General features: G+C 40.1%; 2 protein-coding genes across 4 annotated transcripts; both read right to left on the reverse strand.

The window, feature by feature from the left end:
• Nucleotides 1-2523: 2523 nt before the first annotated feature.
• On the reverse strand, nucleotides 2524-7581 carry LOC310717994 (uncharacterized protein). 2 transcript variants are annotated; one of them, XR_014531019.1, is made up of 3 exons: nucleotides 7073-7581; nucleotides 2844-3704; nucleotides 2524-2779 (listed from the first exon to the last, which is right to left on the reverse strand). XR_014531019.1 is itself a non-coding variant. In XM_083526460.1 (2 exons), exons 1-2 carry the CDS (start codon nucleotides 7460-7462, stop codon nucleotides 3537-3539), a joined length of 558 nt encoding a protein of 185 aa, XP_083382586.1. In that variant the 5' UTR covers nucleotides 7463-7581; the 3' UTR covers nucleotides 2790-3536. The 2 variants fall into 2 exon arrangements, 1 of the variants encoding a protein (XP_083382586.1); XM_083526460.1 differs by lacking the exon at nucleotides 2524-2779 and having other exon boundaries at nucleotides 2790-3704.
• A 2601-nt stretch (nucleotides 7582-10182) lies between these two features.
• Nucleotides 10183-20052, reverse strand: LOC310717939 (adenylate cyclase type 10-like). 2 transcript variants are annotated; one of them, XM_083526362.1, is made up of 19 exons: nucleotides 19695-20051; nucleotides 18160-18207; nucleotides 18039-18077; nucleotides 17799-17942; nucleotides 17499-17704; nucleotides 17335-17410; nucleotides 17156-17238; nucleotides 16808-16993; nucleotides 16460-16578; nucleotides 16285-16358; nucleotides 16028-16196; nucleotides 13843-13895; nucleotides 13327-13560; nucleotides 12752-13070; nucleotides 12424-12637; nucleotides 12198-12329; nucleotides 11481-11647; nucleotides 11195-11342; nucleotides 10183-11016 (listed from the first exon to the last, which is right to left on the reverse strand). In XM_083526362.1, exons 1-19 carry the CDS (start codon nucleotides 19813-19815, stop codon nucleotides 10732-10734), a joined length of 2817 nt encoding a protein of 938 aa, XP_083382488.1. In that variant the 5' UTR covers nucleotides 19816-20051; the 3' UTR covers nucleotides 10183-10731. The 2 variants fall into 2 exon arrangements, with proteins under 2 accessions (XP_083382488.1, XP_083382489.1); XM_083526363.1 differs by having other exon boundaries at nucleotides 10905-11016; nucleotides 11162-11342; nucleotides 19695-20052.
• Between the last annotated feature and the right edge of the window lie 322 nt (nucleotides 20053-20374).

Consider the following 20374-nt stretch of genomic DNA (forward strand, 5'->3'; position numbering starts at 1 on the left):
GAAGCTATTCGTCAGAATGAAAATCGAATCTAGTTAACCGTATTTTTTCTTTGTAATCACTGTGTATATAGCTAGTCTATAAGTCTACAGCCTGGGCTAGAAAGAATTCAGTCCCATACTTAATTCTTCAAGTCTTTAAGTCAACAGTTCCATTTTCAATACTTGAAATCTTTAAGTCTATAGTTTTGGATAGAATGGAATCAGTTTCACCCTTATCCATACTACTTCAAGACTATAAGTCAACACTCGGGCTAGAAAGAAATCTGTCCCATCCTCACTACTTCAAGTCGATACGTTTAGTATGCGCTAGAAAGAAATCAGTCCCATTCTCACTACTTCAAATCAAGCTATGTTCTTCATAGTTCCACATAAATATGAAATATGCAGCTAGACAATTGTCAAATTCATATAATCTTCCAATAACTCAAATTATATGAATGATTTCATGTTCTTTCACTTATCCCTTAGCTTTTAAAAACTAGCCAACCTGTTGCTAGTACTGTGGTTAGGGGACGATACAGTCAGTTTGACAAGGAATTGGAACACTATCAACTGCTCGAATAAGCAACAAGCTCCAGATTCACATTCTCCACATTCCGAAAAATCCAATGTCTGAAGAAACCGTTTCGGCAAACGTCGAACATTTTGTATTGCGCGTTCATTGTGTCTGGAAATCTAACAGTTAATGGTTCACCGACTAGTTGAACGAGTTAGCGATTAGGTAGCATATCAGATTCAAAATGGTTTGAAAAAGAAAAAAAAATGTTGTGGCAACTGGTGAAAGTTTCAAAAAAGAATTATACCCATGTTTTAGCACAGAAAATGCTACAACTGATGCAAACACTGTACAACATGCAAGTTCTTCATTGACTGATGAAGTAATATAGCTAATCGCACATAATGAATTAGTTACAACTGATATCATTTGAACCTATTATTTTACATCAATGTTTTCCGTTTACTTTTTAATTAATAAAGAATTACCATCATGTGTCCATAAATTGGACCATTTGTGTATTTTATAGATAACATTTGTCAAATATGACTACGGACCACACTGTCCCATTGGTGAATTGGGATAAAAAACCCCCACCAAAAAGATGTTTGTTTGCAATCTATATCGCACTCTGCATCTCAGACTGAGTCTATTTTTTTTTTTTTTTACCATGGGCTACGGTATATGCAGAAACTTTTTCGACAGCCCAACTGAGGGACCCTTAAAAGTGTAATAATGTTTGCTAGGAATGTTCACCACTACAATTTTTTTAATTCAATATGAATCGACAAAAGTGTTAATGTCTTTTGATATTTTTCCCTCATGAGAATAGAATTTTGCACATGAATGCTTTCCAAATAAATGATGTAACGCAGTCTATGGTTTTATACGGCTACCTCATCTGAAATTGCAGAACATTTCATAAATTATTGGTAACCCCTTGGTTAAGCTGTTGAACTTCTCATGAGATTATAAATTTAAATCCCAGCAGTACCAATCTGCCATTTCTGGGTCTTTTCACGCAACTGTGCACTTGTATATATAATTTTAAGTTGCCTCTGCCAAATGGATGTAATTACAGATAGTACCAATGAGCATATTTGTTCAAGATGTTGATGTTTCTTTGCCTAACTGCACAATCAAAACCAGCCTCTCAATGTTATCTCTCATCTACTATTTTCAATGCTTACCCTACACGTATGTATAACACCCGTACACACATATGTGATAGGGTAAGCATTGCAAATGTTTACATCTATTACAGCTCAGTACACACAATTTTAGCATTAACCTACAAGTCAAAATAACAAATAAAGGAAATTTAGCTTACCTGATCGCTTAGCTTACTAAGGAGGTTTGTTCCGACTGTGCGACAGTCTCTATGCCTGGTTTATCACTGGCTGTGCCTCATAAATGAAGAAAAAAAAAAAAAAAAATCTTGCACTTCGTTTTCCTGCTTTGCTCAGCTCAAAGGTCATTGTGCTGCCTATTGTAGTAAACAGCTGTATGAATAAATCTGTAAAAACCTTCTCAGAACTATTCAGGAACCCACAATATTTACAAAAGTTTGTGGACAACTGACCATGTAGTCCCCATTTTGCGGTTAAAATAAGCGCCACTATTTGGGAAGATGTTTCACTAGATTTTGATGGAGATTTTGTGGAGATTTGTTCCATAAAATCTCATTCACCCACAAGAGTTTTAGTAAAGCCAGGTACTGATGTAGCCATACCTTCACAGAGCAGGCTGGAACATGTTTGGATCTGCCATTTCAAATGAATGGAACCGAACCGAATATGGCTGGAGAAGTCAAGTACCCTCAATATTTTGTTTTATATAGTGTGTGTGTGTATATATTATATCTCCATAGCTGATTGGTGCTCCATTAATGACCAGCAGGCGAAACGTTAAATCACTGTGAAACGTCTTTAAGATAATAATATTAAAAAAAAAAAGAAACAAAGGCAATGAAAATGGAATGAGGCTCATAAATTTATTGCAAAACAAGATCAGAAATGTGAGTCAGTAGGCTATAAAATGGAGGGGAAAAAAAACAATTAATACAAGAACTACAATATTTACAATTAACTGTTACATATCCAAGTGATAAAGAAAATCTAAAACCAGGCATAACTGAAAGAAAAAAAAAAAACCCTGAACGTACACAAATCTGATTTCCTAACATCCAGAATTCCCAGAGATCAGCAATCTGGATGTGAGGCAGGATCCGTGTAGAGCCGAGCCTCTGGAAGCTGAAGCAACAGTGTTAAAAAAAAACCTTCCCTTTATTTTAGACATTTTGAGAAATAAAAAAAATATACATTAGAAAAGGAAAAAGAAAAACCACACCAAAAAAATAAACCCTAATCCTGTAAAGGCAGACTTTCCATTAAGGAAAGGATAATGTCGTTTGGAAATAATAGGATTGTGTACAAACAGTTCTGGGTTACTGTTCATGTGGAGGCCAGTGTGGGTTTCCTCCAAGGTCTTCGGTTTCCTGATACCACAATGTGGTTAAAAATAAAAACTGCCCCTAGATAAAAAATAAAAAAATGTGTGTAAATGTGTTCAAGGTGCCCTCAAAAGGACTGGTGTGTCCCATCCAGTGTACTCCTGACTAATGCCCAGCATTTCTCAAATATGTTCTTGGATCCAACCTGACCAGAATATGAAACTGTGATTCTCTGGAAGTTCTGGGAATTGACTGGGAAATTATCTGCTCAAAAATCTTAGCATTATTCGAACAGAAATTCTGAGAAAACAGAAACAATCAAGAAGTTGTAATGAAGTTTGTGCTGCAACACTACTCCGAATTCTAGAACACTTCATTATGCAAACTCTTAAAAGTGCTCAGAAATACGCAATGTTCTTGGGGAAGGGGAAAAAGCCGTCATGCCGTATGACGTCTTCATTAGACAACATTGGAAAGCAGAACTGGCAACGTGGTATTGGTATTTCCTTTACATTTCTTCCCCCCTCTACAGGGTCCGTTTCTCGAATCCAAATACACAGCGTCAGTTTCTAATGATATATTGTTGCATCAGGTCTCCATATCCTCCGTGGACTCTTTCGAAGAGCTGTGCTCGGTAAGCTCAGCTGTGTACGGACTGTCCAGGAGCGACAGATCTAACTGTGGCAGGGGAGTTCTCCAGAACTGGAAGGAGTTAAAAGCACAAAGGTCATCCTCAATGTCGTCAGGACGGGTCACCTGTAACGGCATAGGCAAAATGTAAATAGTCACTATAGAGGCTCACATACAACCCACCATCGTGTCATGTTTAAAGTTAAAGCATCACACCGTGGTCTGGAAGAATACTCAATTCTGATTGGCTTGACGGAGATCCAGTCAGCTTAATCAGGAGGATTTCAACCAGGGGTGCCCAATCTTTTTCCCTAACAGGGCCAATTTGGGTGCAGGTTTTCATTCCAACCAGGAAAGTCCACACCAAATTCTCACCATTTTCAATGACTGGTGTAGCCCTTTATTGGTTGGAATGAAAACCTGCACCCACACCGGCCCTTTGGGGAAAAGATTGCTGTCTAATCCGACAGTCTCGAATGGTTTACATTTTACCACCTAAGAGTGCTCTAATTGGGTTCATTCGCCATTAAAGTTTGACCCTGGTTCACTTTGGATGAAAATAAATCCACATCACAGAACTAGCCAAACAATGTGTAACTACCTCGCACGCTAGGGAACATGTTGCACAACGCAGAGTGGGAACCAAACCGACCGCAATCCTACCGCTGACTTAATGCCATAGTTTTTCCGCCTAATTACACATAGCCGTGATTGCACGCTACATTCGTTTTACAGCTGCCTCACATTGATTTGTACATTCAAGTGAAAGGGGCTTCTGGTAAAATCAGCACCATTTACAAAAATGAGATTTCATATTTTCAGCCAAAAGTTACGTACCCAAAAGTATTGTGTGTACGAATACTGATAACTGTTGCTGTATAGGTTTATCTAGTCTACACGGGGAACACAGACGAGGTGTGAAAAGCGGCTACAGAAAATATAGGTGCGCTTTTCCAAACAAATCCGATTAACGGACTGGAACAAGCTGCTGTTAAAAACCCTAAAACTTCTTCATTGGTTGTGCTGCATTTAACCACATTAGACTTGTAGGTTCAGTGGGAAAAACTTGGAACCCTTATGGGTTGAAAAGTGAATTCTGGGGTCAAACATGGAACATTCAGTAGCAAGTTTTTTACCATTTCAATTGTTTTTGAGATAAGATGTCAACCATAATCTACTATTGTCAATAACCTAACTAAAATAATGAACAATAAAGATAAAAGTAGAGATTCTTTCCTGAGGTAACTAAACCCGGTGTATACAGGAAAGTCCAACGAAGAAGCACAACACAAGCAGATTATACGAACATTTCAAACTTAAACTCCAGCACCACCACGAGGTCAAAGTGTGAACTGACATATGCAAAACCTCAGATTATTTCATTATTTGATTGATTGAATTAATTAATTGACCGGTTGTTTAATCGTTTGAATAACAATTCGATTAAATAATTAACTGACAGGTTGATTTTTTTTTATTAATTAATGAACTGTTCGGTTGATTCTTCTTCTTCTTTTGGCTGCTCCTATTAGAGGTCTCCACAGCGGATCATCCGTCTCCATACCACCCTGTCCTCTACATCTGCCTCTTTCACCCCAACTACCTGCATGTCTTCCCTCACCACATCCATAAATCTCCTCCTTGGCCTTCCTCTTTTCCTCCTACCTGGTGGCTCCATCCTCAGCATTCTTCTACCAATATAACTCATGTCCCTCCTCTGCACATGTCCAAACCATCTCAATCTCACCTCCCTCACCAAAACATCCTACATGGTCTTATCCTCTAATAAACTAATTTCTAATCTTGTCCATCCTCGTCACTCTCAACGAAAACCTTAACATCTTCAGCTCTGCTACCTTCAGCTCCAACTCCTGTCTTTTACTCAATGCCACTGTCTCTAATCCATACAACATCACAGGTCTCACCACAGTTCTATAAACTTTCCCTTTCATTCTTGCAGATACTCTTCTATCAAAAATCACTCCTGCTATCACTCTTCTCCACCCACACCACCCTGCCTGCACACTTTTATTTACTTCTCTAACACACTCTCCATTACTGTTACTTTGACCCCAGGTACCTGAACTCCTCCACCTTCTCCACCTCTTCTCCCTGCAACCGCACCACTCCACTGCCCTCCCTCTCATTCACACACACATGTACTTACTCCTACTGACTTTCATTCCCCTTCTCTCCAGCATGTACCTCCACCTCTCCAGGCTCTTCTCCACCTGCGCACTACTTTCACCACAAATCACAATATCATCTGCAAACATCACAGTCCAGAGAGACTCCTATCTGACCTCGTCCATCAACCTGTCCATCACCACTGCAAACAGAAAAGGGCTCAGGGCCGATCCTTGATGCAGTCAGACCTTCACCTTGAACCAGTCTGTCGTTCCTACTGCACACTTCACTGCTGTCACACTGTCCTCATACATGTCCTGCACCACCCTCACATACTTCTCTGACACACCTGACTTCCTCATACAATACCACAACTCATCTCTTGGCACCCTGCTGTACGCTTTCTCTAAATCCACAAACACACAATGCAGTTCCTTCTGTCCTTCTTTATACTTCTCCATCAACATTCTCAAAGCAAATAATGCATCTGTGGTGCTCTTCCTCGGCATGAAATCATACTGCTGCTCACAGATGGTCACCTCTTCTCTCAGCCTGGCTTCCACTACTCTTTCCCATAACTTCATTAGTGTGACTGATCAACTCAATTCCCCTGTAGTTACTGCAGGTCTGCACATCTCCCTTATGCTTAAAGATCGGTACCAGCACACTCCTCCTCCATTCCTCAGGCATCCTCTCCCCTTCCAGAATCTTGTTAAACAATCTGGTTAAAAACTCCACTGCCATCTCTCCTAAACATCTCCATGCTTCTACCGGTATGTCATCTGGTCCAACCAACTTTCCAATCTTCTTCCTCTTAATCGCTGCTCTCACTTCCTCCTTACTAATCTTATCCACTTCCTGCATCACCATCTCCACATCATCCAACCTTTTTCTCTCTCTCATTTTCCTCATTCATCATGGTTCATTATTTGATTGATTGAATTAATTAATTGACCGGTTGATTAATCGTTTGAATGACAATTCGATTAAATAATTAACTGACAGGTTTTTTTTTTATTAATTAATGGACTGTTCGGTTGATTAGCTGATTGATTTAGTTGATAGACTTCTTAAATTATTTTGAACGATTGTTGTAATTATTAACTGACTGCATGTGACTGATCGTTCAATTGATTAACTGGCTAATTAATTTATTTAATTCACTGGTCGATCGGCTGACTGGTTGATTTAATTAATTGGTTAAATGTATAAGAATATTGCTTGAGAGCGGTAGATGTAGAAGACTGTAGTATAGACACAAATATGAGAGGAGCCAAAAGAAGATAATACGCTGAATTAATAATTGGTGGTTTAAATCAAATAAAATAAAAAATAATATAAAAAATAAATAAATAAAAATAAAACACCTTTGCGTGCACTTCCTGTCTGGACCCGCACGCGCTTTCTCCCGACGCGGTCCCGCGCGTGCAGACAAACTTTCCAGACGCGCGCACATCCGCCGCGTTCACGCCGTTGGCCTGATCCTCGCAGTATCTCGGCCTCTTCCTGCGACCCTCACCGACTGGAGCGGTGAAGATGGCACTAGGAGCGCCGGCGGTGTCGGGGTCGGTGCGCGGTGTCGGTTCGGTGAGCGGCTCCGGCTTTCCATCCTCGAGCCCGTGCTCTGCATCCTCGAGCCCGTGCTCTGCATCCTCGAGCCCGGCCTCTGCATCACCCCCCGGTTCACATTTCTTTTTCTTCTTCCTTTCAGGCGAACACTCGTGAAGTGATGGGCTCTCGGTTCTCCTCTTTCTCATCACGCTCTTACAAACCTCGTGTTAGTTCCGGTGAGCTCCAGAAATCCCAGTAAACACGAACACGCCGCGACACCAACTTCTACACACACAAATGGCACGTTAGAAGTCCAAACAGCGCCCCTGGGTGTCCGGAAGACCAAATAAACGCCTCTTACAAACACGTTAAAGTTATTAAAATAGAAATATTCATAATTTAATAAATCTGTTTTATTGGTGCTGCACTTCGTTCATTCACTTATACGTGCTATCAAACAGCATTGGCAGATTGATGGTGCTGGGAACTCATAACTCATAACATTCTGATCAACTTCATGACCATACACTTGAGAGAACACGTAGTTTGAAAAGCCCTGATTTTTGTTTTGGTTTTGGCTGATTGGAATGATGGTGGAGCATTTAAAGCTCTTAGGAAGATCTGCATGAAGATTCAGGATGTGCTGGTCAGCGCAGACTTTCAGACATAAAGCACCGCCTGAACCTACAGCAAATCAAGTTGGCTTTTATTGTCATTCCAACCATATACAGTAAAGTACTCAGAGAAACTAAACAACATTTTAGGGATCAAAGTGCAACAACAGACAACATGAGTGAACAAAAGTAACACAAAACCAACTAGTTTACCAAAAACGTCGTTATGACTGACAAGATTTAGTTATGGCAGGAAAATAGTGATTTAAAAAAAATTAAATTTATAAAATAGATTGCAGTGTTTCATTGTCGCCAAGTTCAAGGTTTCTCTAGTCTTAAAAAGTCTGGGTCTTAAATATTTGTAAACAGGTCTTCATATTCTGATGTTTCTGTGGTGTTCCAAATATATTTCACTGTTTTACGACTACAAATTAGACCAATCAGCTTTCAATCCGCTTGAATCTGCCAATCAGCTTTCTAATTATTGGTGCAAATCTGTCTTGGATTGTACCACAGATGTGAAACAGATTTTATTTTTCAGCTATAGCTAAGTGTAAGTTTAGCGATGCTTGATTTAAAAAAAAGAATTCAAGGTTTGGTTAAGGCCAGTTGCTACAGTAACAACAAATTTGTGTGTGTGTGTGTGTGTGTGTGTGTTTGATGTTTTGATATAGGTCTTATATTTCATTCTTAATGGTCTTAAAAAGTCATAAATTTGACTTTTGCACAACCCCGAAGTTACACACAATGCTAAAGCAACCCTTGATGAACTGTTCATGTTTGACATTGCTGTCAGGTGTTTGCCTCAAACTGATTGGCTGATAGCAGCAACGGTTTTGAAGTAACTCTGTCAACAGTTACATGCACCTGTAATAAAGTTCAGCTTGTTCGAACTTTTGGTGTTTGAAAAACTTGAAATGATCCTCTATTACATCTAATATTGTGTAGGTTCCCTTCATGACGCCAAAATGCCATTTGCACGTCGAGATATGGGCTCCCCAAGACTTCTGAGTGTGTTCTAAGGCGTCTGGCACCAAGCATATCCTTGTCTAGCACATCCTACAGATATCTAATGAATTGAAATCTAGGGAAGTGTTCTGTGTATGCAAGATCATTTCAATGCGCTTCTTCCAGACCTTGTCTGCGGGAACTCATATAACCGATCTACGTAACCCTGATATATTTACTAAATGAAAGATAATTCATTGTCAACATGAATGTTTTGAGCAAAATATTGCTAATATTGTCACATGCCTTCTTTACTAAGTGCATCTTGGTGGAAGAACCCAAGAACTTTTTGGATGGATTTGGTCTGTAATTAATATCAGCAGGCTATTACAATGGTTTAAGACCATTAGGAGGTTCATCAACAGTTATGCATTTAAGCACATATCACTGAACAGCACACCTGAACAACGATAGAACTGTAATGAATGCACATTCAGTGCTACCCAGATGAGGATGGGTTCACTTTTGAGTCTGGTTCCTCTCAAGGTTTCTTCCTTATGCCATTCCATGGAGTTTTTCCTTAACACTGTTGCCACTGGCTTGCTCATTAGGGATGAACTTAAAATTTTAAGGAACAAATGTATAGGCACTAAACTTATACATTATTTAATAAAACTTTATATCCACTTTAAGCTGCTTTGAGACAACATGCCCTGATAAAAACACTATACAAATAAAAATGTATTGAAATGAATTGAATTGGTGCCATTCATTGCTCCATAGTGCTGATACTCGCATGCCCATTGTAGGCACTTCAGTGGTGGACAGGATTCAACACAGGCACTTTGAAGCTCCCCAAACACATCACTTAGCCTTGAGGACCTGTGACACTGGTTCGTTAGTTCTCCTTCGTTGGACCATTTTTGGTAGGTACTAACCACTGTATACAACCTGCTATTATGGAGATGCCCTGACCCAGTCATCAAGCCAGTTATACACATAGCTGAATGTTACATTTGCACCCCAAATGGTTTCAGATTTTTTAAGGAACATTTTACACTTAAAAAAAAAAGCTAGAACACAGATCATACAGGGAATCATTGTTTGAGCCGTAGGCCAGACTCTGTTCATTGGAAAACGATCCTGTACAGGGCAAGTTTAGGAAGAATTGTTGATTTTCCAGGAGGCCAAAACCCATATATCCAGTTCAGTTTCATAGACACGTATTTTCAGGGGACATGTGGAAAAGGATGTAGGCAAACAGAATGGGAAGATTTACAAGATATTTCCGATCCAAGGGTTTATTGTGATATGTACAGGAAACAATGTTACAACATACAATGAAATTCTTACTTTGACTCCTCCAAGCCGCCTATGATATAAATAAACGAATAAAAAGACACAGGTAACAAATGTACAAAGTTCCGTGCAATTATAGTGCAAATACAAGAAGCAGGAGTATGCACGTTTAGTGTGTATTAAGTGTATAAGTGTGTTTAAAGCATGTATAAAGTCCTGCAGAGGTAGATTGGGTCTATGTTGGTATTCCCATTGTAAATATATTTGCAATGGATTTTTTTTAATCATCATATTCAAATTTGGCAAAAATCAGATTTAAATGAAATTGTTGTTGATACAGATGTTGATATTTTTCAAACCATACATTTTAATACTTCTATCTTGTATAAGATATACCACTAATTTTATTTCTCTTGTGCACAATATTCTGTGCATTACTGCAAAAATCAGACTGAAACATTTGTTATATCTTTTGTAACTTTTATTGGAGTGATAACAGAATCATTTTGTTATAATTGTGGGGAAATCTCTGATTATGTATTACATAAAGTCGAATGTGGCTGGGGTTTTGAAATTTGTGCATGCACACACATCGACAGCCCACTGACAGCTTACTAAGCAAGTGTATCTGAACACTTCAGCTGGAAGCTTTCGGTTGTAAAATACTTTGGGTTATTTATGTAACTTTCTTTTATGGACCCCAATTCTGTGATGGGTTCTCTGCACACAGCTAACGGAGAGCAAGTTTTTTGGGACAAGTAGCTGAGCAGCTTCTGTCCGTCAGGGTGGCCTGATAGGCTGGTACAAGTCCTGCACAGGAAGTCTTCAAGATGTCTGGTCCTGTTTGTCTCTCCTGTAATCTGATTGTACTGGAGGTAATCAATAGCGGAGTGGAGGATCTGCAGATAAACAATTAGACTTGTTACTCTTATGTCACAGGGGTTCAAAATCAAGTGATGAATGTCCACAAGATCAGAGTCACATCTGGTAATAGTGATTACCTTTGTTCGTATTTTAAAGGTATAAGAAGTGATTGTAACTCACTTTGTCTTTATCCTGTTAAACTTTGTCACTGACCTTGAACGGATCGCCACTCTGAATGGCCAGGTTGATCTCCATGATGACGGCCAGCGACGCGTTTTGGAACTGGCCAGAGATGCAGTCGATTTGGAAAAGGTAAGACAGGCAAACTATACATTCCTGCATATGGGTTAGCTTTTCCTTCCTACACACACACACACACACACACACACACACACACACACACACACAGACAAAATCGTCTTATAAAAATGCTCTGCATTTTACCACTTTTCATTTCTTATTTGATAAGAACATGAACTGTAGAAATATGGACTCATACTCTGGGATCTTGAACATTCTGGACTGGTACGAGACTTTCTTAATCTTCTCTTGTACAAGCTTTAGGGATCGTGGCAAAAGTTTGTGAGGGAATTTGCACTTCAGGATCTTCAGAACTTTCATAAAGTTTTCCTCTGCCTCCGAATATTTCCCTTCTTTAAACTGAATCTGGGAAAAGTAAAAAAAAAAAAAAAAAGACATGGTTGTCATTGCCAAGATCGGTTCTATTTGCATTCAATTACGAATTAATTTTGCCTTGTTTAGTCCATTTAACTGAATACGGAGCACTGTGTTTCCCACGGACAATTATTACTGACGCACCAACCCACTAAACTCTGGAGCGCTCTGGACAGGTAACACAGAAGAAGCAGCAGAGTAAGAAAACAGCAGAAAGTTTCCAAAGTTTGGGATCATTTCAAACTAAAACATAAAAAAGACAGCGTACAGTGCGGTTGACATTTTGAAAGTTATTTGAAATCGATTTTTTTTGAGGTAATATGGCAATTAAATGGACTAAATGGGTTTAGATTTTTGCAGATATTCTTGTATGCAATCTCAGCAATCAAAATGTAAATTTTTGCAAAATTAAAAACAAATGACTTGTTCATTTAAAAAAAAAAAAAAGTGCTTCTTATCCGATTATTCAACTAATCGATGAAATAATCGTTAGAATACTTAGCAAACAATCTCGATAGCAGCAGCCCTAGTCTTGACCTACCTCTCCTGTAAGCCGATACAGAAATACTTGCTGAGATTCATCAATCTGTACAGGTTTAGCTGATGGAAATGCAGGCATCACTTGTTCGAGATTTTCCAGAATGAACCTAGCTTCATTTAAAAAATCCAGTGCCTGCAACAGAAGAGAGCAGTTTCTCACAGTCATGCGCAAAGCTCACACCAAGGTCAGTTCCACATTTAAGTATGCGTTTACAATAAAAACCAACCCTTGCACTATTCTGAAGGTATACAAAGGCAGCTGCACACTCTAAAAGGTAGTAAAATGTCCTTCCAATGTCTCCTGCGAGTTTCCAGTGTGTCAGTCTGGGGATGAGCACTGTCTCCACTAGCTGCGCACACTGGCAGCTGTCTGCAGTCCTGCCATTACGCACTTTCGTCTGGGCCAGCGTCACTATGGTCTGGAAGTTCTCTGTGTTGTTACTGTAGACATACATGCAAGCAGTGTTACTTCCTATATACTTTTGTATAGAATCGCATATCCTATCCCTCTCCTAAACGTTCCATCTCTAGGAAAAGGGAATATTACATACTTACCTATTTTGCTCCTTCTGAGTTCTCGTTCTCAGACCTTCGCTCCAAAAGGCCTCAAAAGGACGTAACGTGTTGTAGATCTGGCGGAGGTTCTCGACATTGTCCTCTGTAGAAGCTCGCTGTTCGAATATGAACGTTTTGGCTCTGCATTTACCGCAGCGGTAGCGCTTGGTCTCTAGGTACTTGGCACATCGCTTGTGGATCACCTGGAATGTCTTCAGGTCGGTCTGTGTCAGCTCGCGCACCATTTGAAATTCTTCTGCGTCGCAGAAACTCATCAGCCGACAGTCCCACATGGGATCCATCGAGACGATCGTGTACCCTGAGGGAGAAACATGTCTCAGCATCACTCAAGCGGTACTCTTAGGGATGCTCTTAAACAATTCCAAGCACGTGGATTCCGTGCTGCTAATCGGGAATTTATGCTAATGCTAATCTTTGTTCGTTCGAAAAATTTTAGCACTGTGTTGCTTCCACGCTCTTTATTGGAATCATCTTTTACTAAATGTGCGTGTTTTTTATTTCTTTCATAAATTAACTGAAGTATATTATCGAAGAGAGACTTGTGATCTCCTAACCTTTGTAGTTCGTCTCGCAGTAACAGGTCTTGTCTGATGAGCTGTTGTCAGGCTTGAACGCACACTTAAAGATGCCCTCTCTGACCAGTACTTTCAGGGGGACTGCAAGATCCCGTTCACTCATAAAAGACATGACGTTCTGCAGCATCTCATATGTAAACGTGTGGCCAATAGCAGAGGCATATTTCACCACCAGCCGCTCATCTATCCGCATTGTCTGGATATGAACTAGAGCTAAACATAAGGCAAAGGTAAGTAAGGCCTTATTTAAGAAAAGGGCAAGGTCTTAAATTGATTTTACATTAATAGCATTTGGCAGACGCCCTTATCCAGAGCGACTTACATTTATTTATTCCATACAACTGAGCTACTATGGAGTTAAGGGCCTTATTCACAGGCCCACCAATGGCAGTTTGGTGTGGCTAGGATTTGAACTCATGACCTTCAGATTCAAAGGCCAATGCTTTACCCATTAACCTACAACCTCACACACACTGAGGAAAGTAACCCACTTACCCAATCGCCTTCTCTCCATCTGGGTGGATAAAGCTGCAGCATCAACAGCAAGCCTGTAATACAGTTCCAGTTTCTTAGTCTTTTTTCATATAATTATTTACAGTGAGGAAAATAAGTATTTGAACACCCTGCTATTTTGCAAATTCTCCCACTTAGAAATCATGGAGGGGTCTGAAATTGTCATCGTAGGTGCATGTCCACTGTGAGAGACATAATCTAAAAAAAAAAAATCCAGAAATTACAATGTATGATTTTTTAACTATTTATTTGTATGATACAGCTGCAAACAAGTATTTGAACACTTGAGAAAGTCAATGTTAATATTTGGTACAGTAGCCTTTGTTTGCAATTACAGAGGTCAAACGTGTCCTGTAGTTTTTCACCAGGTTTGCACACACTGCAGGAGGGATTTTGGCCCACTCCTCCACACAGATATTCTCTAGATCAGTCAGGTTTCTGGCCTGTCGCTGAGAAACACGGAGTTTGAGATCCCTCCAAAGATTCTCTATTGGGTTTAGGTCTGGAGACTGGCTAGGCGACGGCAGAACCTTGATATGCTTTTTACAGAGCCACTCCTTGGTTATCCTGGCTGTGTGCTTCGGGTCATTGTCATGTTGGAAGACCCAGCCTCGACTCATCTTCTATGCTCTAACTGAGGGAAGGAGGTTGTTCCCCAAAATCTCGCAATACATGGCCCCGGTCATCCTCTCCTTAATACAGTGCAGTCGCCCTGACCCATGTGCAGAAAAACACCCCCAAAGCATGATGCTACCACCCCCATGCTTCACAGTAGGGACGGTGTTCTTGGGATGGTACTCATCATTCTTCTTCCTCCAAACACGTTTAGTGGAATTATGACTTAAATGTTCTATTTTGGTCTCATCTGACCACATGACTTTCTCCCATGACTCCTCTGGATCATCCAAATGGTCATTGGCAAACTTAAGACGTGCCTGGACATGTGCTGGTTTAAGCAGGGGAACCTTCTGTGCCATGCATGATTTCAGACCATGACGTCTTAGTGTATTACTAACAGTAACCTTGGAAACGGTGGTCCCAGCTCTTTTCAGGTCATTGACCAGCTCCTCCCGTGTAGTTCTGGGCTGATTTCTCACTTTCCTTAGGATCATTGAGACAACACGGGGTGAGATCTTGCATGGAGCCCCAGTCCGAGGGAGATTGACAGTCATGTTTAGCTTCTTCCATTTTCTAATGATTGCTCCAACAGTGGATCTTTTTTCACCAAGCTGCTTGGCAATTTCCCCGTAGCCCTTTCCAGCCTTGTGGAGGTGTACAATTTTGTCTCGGGTGTCTTTGGACAGCTCTTTGGTCTTGGCCATGTTAGTAGTTGGATTCTTACTGATTGTATGGGGTGGACAGGTGTCTTTATGCAGCTAACGACCTCAAACAGGTGCATCTAATTTAGGATAATAAATTTAGTGGAGGTGGACATTTTAAAGGCAGACTAACAGGTCTTTGAGGGTCGGAATTCTAGCTGATAGACAGGTGTTCAAATACTTATTTGCAGCTGTATCATACAAATAAATAGTTTAAAAATCATATAGTGTGATTTCTTGATTTTTTTTTTTAGTTTATGACTCTCACAGTGGACATGCACCTACGATGACAATTTCAGACCCCTCCATGATTTCTAAGTGGGAGAACTTGCAAAATAGCAAGGTGTTCAAATACTTATTTTCCTCACTGTATGTCTTTTATGTCAATCATAACCTATATATATACACACACATTTATTCACAACCTCCTTTCTTTACTCAGATATAAAAAAAACTCTCAACTCAAGCACCAAAGTCCACCATGGTGCACACATCCAGCAAATAAAACCGTCCGTGTGGAAACATGGCAAAAGTTCCGTTTGGTGTTCTGACGATTTATGTAATTTAAAACAAAACATAATTACTTCAAAACATTTACAAGAGTATTTTGTCTCCATGCTCTATGTTGAGTACGGTTGCCCATGCCCGTGTTGATTAGAGTATTAAAAACTTGAAAATAATTAATTTAAGGTACATTTGGAACAGATACAACAAATGTGCGATTAAATTGCGATTAATCACGAGTTATCTCATGATAATCTTGTTACGAATCCATTGACAGCCATAATATAATAATATATATATATATATATATATATATATATATGTACTTTTCATAAAATATTTACATCTTATTGAAGGCGCACTGATAATGCACTTCCTCATACTCGTAGATCCCTTGGGGCATTAACTGTGACAGAGGCAGCATGGAGTAAAGTTTGGTTGGCACGTCACATGAGACAATCCCCGGATAGTCCATCGCCAACTTTGCAGCCAGATTCACTCTCTCTCCGTACACTGTCACAGAGAAAAGGTCGGTTTTCAACACATTTTTCGAGAACACTAAAGTCAAAGAAAGACAGCTGTGCTGGAAAACACTCCTTACCTGCGTAATTTCCGAAAGTAGCCAGCTCTGTATTGTACATAACCCTTCCTGTAGTTACGCCCACAGAGATGCTCCTATAGGGCACAAACAGGGCTAGACAAAATGCTGCTCCAAATAGGTGTAAAGTGTGTATAAAAAAAATGTTTAAGTTTGAATGCCCTGTGCCACAACTTACAAAATGCCTCTAACTTGGAGGCACATCTCATGTATCCTGTAGGCAGCCTGCAGTGCACGGATAGTCTTATCTGAGCTCCTATCCCCAGGTAATCCAATGATGCACAGGTATACACAGCCCTAAAATCACACAAAACATCCATAGTAACGAGTGCGATCAATGTTTTGGGTTGAGCTTTACAGCAAGGGGGTGAATTTGGAGGTTGAGGGGCTCGGGTTAATAGGAGTTGTCTCTGGACCTTGTTATTTGGGACTTTATCCATTCAATTCAATTCAATCACCTGTGTATCCAAGAAGCAAATGGCTCTGTTTTACTCTTAGGGTAGCAACCAAGACCTGGAAAAATTACCTCTTTGAAATAAAAGTCGTTGCAGATTACCCCACGGCATCCGGCCACCTGCTTTGTAATAATTTGCCGGGTTTCTTGACGAGTGTAACACTGATCCATCTCAGACGACCCGTATTGCAGATTTACGCACAAAATTGTAGCAAGCCATAGCTGTGGCAGGTCTCGCATTTGCCAGGCTTCGTTTATCTAAAGAAGAGCAAAACGAAGGACTTCGTGAACATTTCTGGTGCTAGAGCAGTTGGAACAAAAGGTACTGTAAGCGCCGGCTTAATGAAAAACCAAGGACAAATCTGACTAAGAACAGTAGGATAGCAAATCTGAGAGATTATTGACTCATATAGTACTTACCTTGTCCAGGGCTGTTTGCAGCATATATTTATTAAGGATCTTCATTTTCTCCACGCTTGTTACCAAGTATACTCTTCGCGTCGCTAAAAGAATTTAGACATTCAAATCAGTTTATGTAGAAACGTACTGTACATGAATTAAAGCTGAGTGAAATTGAAAAAAAAGAAAATGGTCCTCACTGGTCCTAATGTTGTCAGGTATACACGGGCATGGGTCTGCTATTGAGACACTTTGCTGTTGCCTGAGGTACTGCACCTGATGGATCAACATTGACATCATTAAAACTTTTTTTTAAAGTCAATTCGGACTTTGCCGTTCTGTGTAGATGAGCTTCGTGACTAACCTTGAAAGCTTGCTCATTTTCAAGAAGTTTAAAGGTAAGGTTTTCTTTGTTGCAGAGACGGTGCGCTTCGGGAGACAGAAGGACGTCGCCGTGTTTCGCCAGCGCCTCGGCCGACCGTATCTCGTCCACAACCGAGCCAGTGATGAAGCAAACCTGACTGTCTTCGTCACCTAGTCCCACTCTGGAAAACCTCCCAGCTGATATTGCTACGACAAACAACAACGGCATATAAATCCGATAATATGAGCCGCATCGAATATAAAGTCAATTAAATTACGCACAAAAGCAATAAATGCTCACTTATTCTGATGGGCTCCATCTTGCCATGTTCTTTCCTTTGGTTTTTGCACACATCTATCAGTTGGAGAGCGCAATTTACAGCCTGCCATACAAGATCGCTCAGCTGCACTTTATCCATCAACCACTCGGCCACGATCGTGTCGCCTGCACACAAGATTGTGTAGCATTCGTAAGTCCTGTCTTACACCTGTATATATTTCCTAACAAATACATTTCAAGTAGGGAATGGAAAATATATACCTGCAGCATGCAAGACGTAGCCCCCTCCTGCATTAACACCTGTAGTAACGTAGATGTAAGTATCTGCTCGGTTCAGAATGTACAATAAAGCTAGCACAACGGGGAGAAATCAATATCTTACATGCAACTCTTCTGTTCCAGCAATGACTGCATTGGTACCTCCAGAATCCTGAAGCAAAACAAAAGGAATAACAAACGTTTAGCAGAATATATGAAAACTGCTTGAGTCAAATATCAAGGGACCATTTAAATGAGCATTGTAGCATGGTCCAGTGTTATATTAATATATACACCAATTTGTAGTCAACTTGTGTTCTTTATCAGCCAATCTTATTTCGTCCACAAGCGGACTAATGACACTGTTCAATGATTAAAGTGTGGAAATGACTAAAAGCAGTATTTCAAATACACAAACGATTGCAGTGTATACGTTATTTGACTGACACACTTTACAAACACACGCTGGGAAAACTGCCAAGTCAGAGGCTCAGTAAGAGTTAGATGGTTTCCAGTACTGTAAGGACGTAAACAACGCCATGATTTTGTACTAATTTCAGATAGTTAGTGTTCTGGAAGCAACCCAGCCATTAGGGTTGCACAAGCCAGTGCACTCTTAGTGCTGGTCCCAAGCCCGGATAAATGGGGAGGGTTGCGTTAGGAAGGGCATCCAACGTAAAAACATATGCCAAATTGGACATGCGGATCACGAATAAGAATGGATGATCCACTGTGGTGACCCCTAATATGAGAAGCCGAAAGAAGTGTTCTGGAAGCGTGACAGAATGATGTGTTTTTGGGGTAATTTATGTACCGACCTGGTTTTGTTTGCTAAATAAAGTCGCATCGCCATCTTGGGGACCCCCCAAGTCTATTTTTTACTAGTCATGGGGGGTCCCTAATGCCTTATAAGGGGTCCTGGACCCCCCAGCCCCCCCTCAATTCGAGCACTGTATAAAATATGACAAAAACGTATTGTTTTTTAAATATAGACTTGGAGGGGGGGGGGGTCCCCTTATGCAGAATCTGAGATTTTGGGGGCTTTACAACACAAAGAGAAATAGAACGTGGTGTGTGAGTTTGTGTATAGTTCTGAAGTTTCTTTTTGTGAGAGGGATTAGATGAGTTAAAACTAAAATTTTTAAATCAACTAAACGTTTGTTAGTGTTATAAGGATAAGGATAAATAGACATTGATAAGTTAGTATAAACTTTCTTTCGGCTTCTCCCATTAGGGGTCGCCACAGCGGACCATCCGCATGCTTGATTTGGCACATGTTTTTACGCTGGATGCCCTTCCTAACGCAACCCTCCCCATTTATTTTTTAATTCATTTTCTACAAACGATCCATAAGTCATACACAAAAGACACGTGACTAAAACGGAAGCCCATGGCCACATATCTAACAGAAAAGAGATAGGATTCCATTATATTCCAGGATTTTAAATGAAAATATCAGCGGTCTTTCGCCATCTACAGGCGAAAGGTCGCAAATGCAAGGAGCTCGGAATAAAACGTGGGCTTATGGACTGGCAGCGATCGCAAAACAAGACCTGTTGATGCTGGGAAACCAGTTCAGCGTAAATCCCCCAGCATACATGTGCAGAAGTGTTTTGGTGCATTTTTCTCGAACCTTCTACTCCCCTAAACTTCACTCACCGGGTGAACACAAATACAGCAAAACACCAGTCTTCACTTCTTCCCTGTGAATTCCTTCTGACGATAAATACTTGTATATCTCATGAAGAGGAATTTCCGAATTCAAAATACTCGGAATCATTTTTGCTTATACAGAGAGACTATTTTTCTCACTCTTCTCTCTTTCCGTACAGCTTAATTGTTAAAGTTCAGCAGCGCGGCTTTTATAGCTTCGGAAAACGCGTCATCAAGAGCTTTAACGCACTGTGACGTCACCGGCGTGTATGTTGGGTCTTTTTTTTTAATGGGTTTTTTTTGCGATCGCACGCTTTAAACCGATCTCCGTGTACTTGCGTCCTTCCGCCTGTAGATGACAGTAGAGGGCTGATATGTTGTTATTTCTCTATAGCATTGAGTTGTTTTTTATGTTATTTTTTTTTACTTTAAATTCTACATTAAAAATTTCAAAAATGGCGCACTGAAAATAATCGCATACGCCCTTTTCTCTAACAACAATCAATGTTTGCAAATATATTGCGGAAAATAGTCATAAAGACTAATTATCGGGGCAAAGAGGAAAATATCGGTCACTGGGCTGTATGGAGGGGATAATAAATAAATAAATAAATAAAATAAAGGGTTTTGCCTTATAGATATGTACAGTATACACACACCTCTACCAAAATTGGTTATCTCATTTA

The sequence above is a fragment of the Silurus aristotelis genome (assembly GCF_946808225.1).
Source record: "Silurus aristotelis genome assembly, chromosome: 23".
Classification (NCBI taxonomy): Eukaryota; Metazoa; Chordata; class Actinopteri; order Siluriformes; family Siluridae; genus Silurus; species Silurus aristotelis.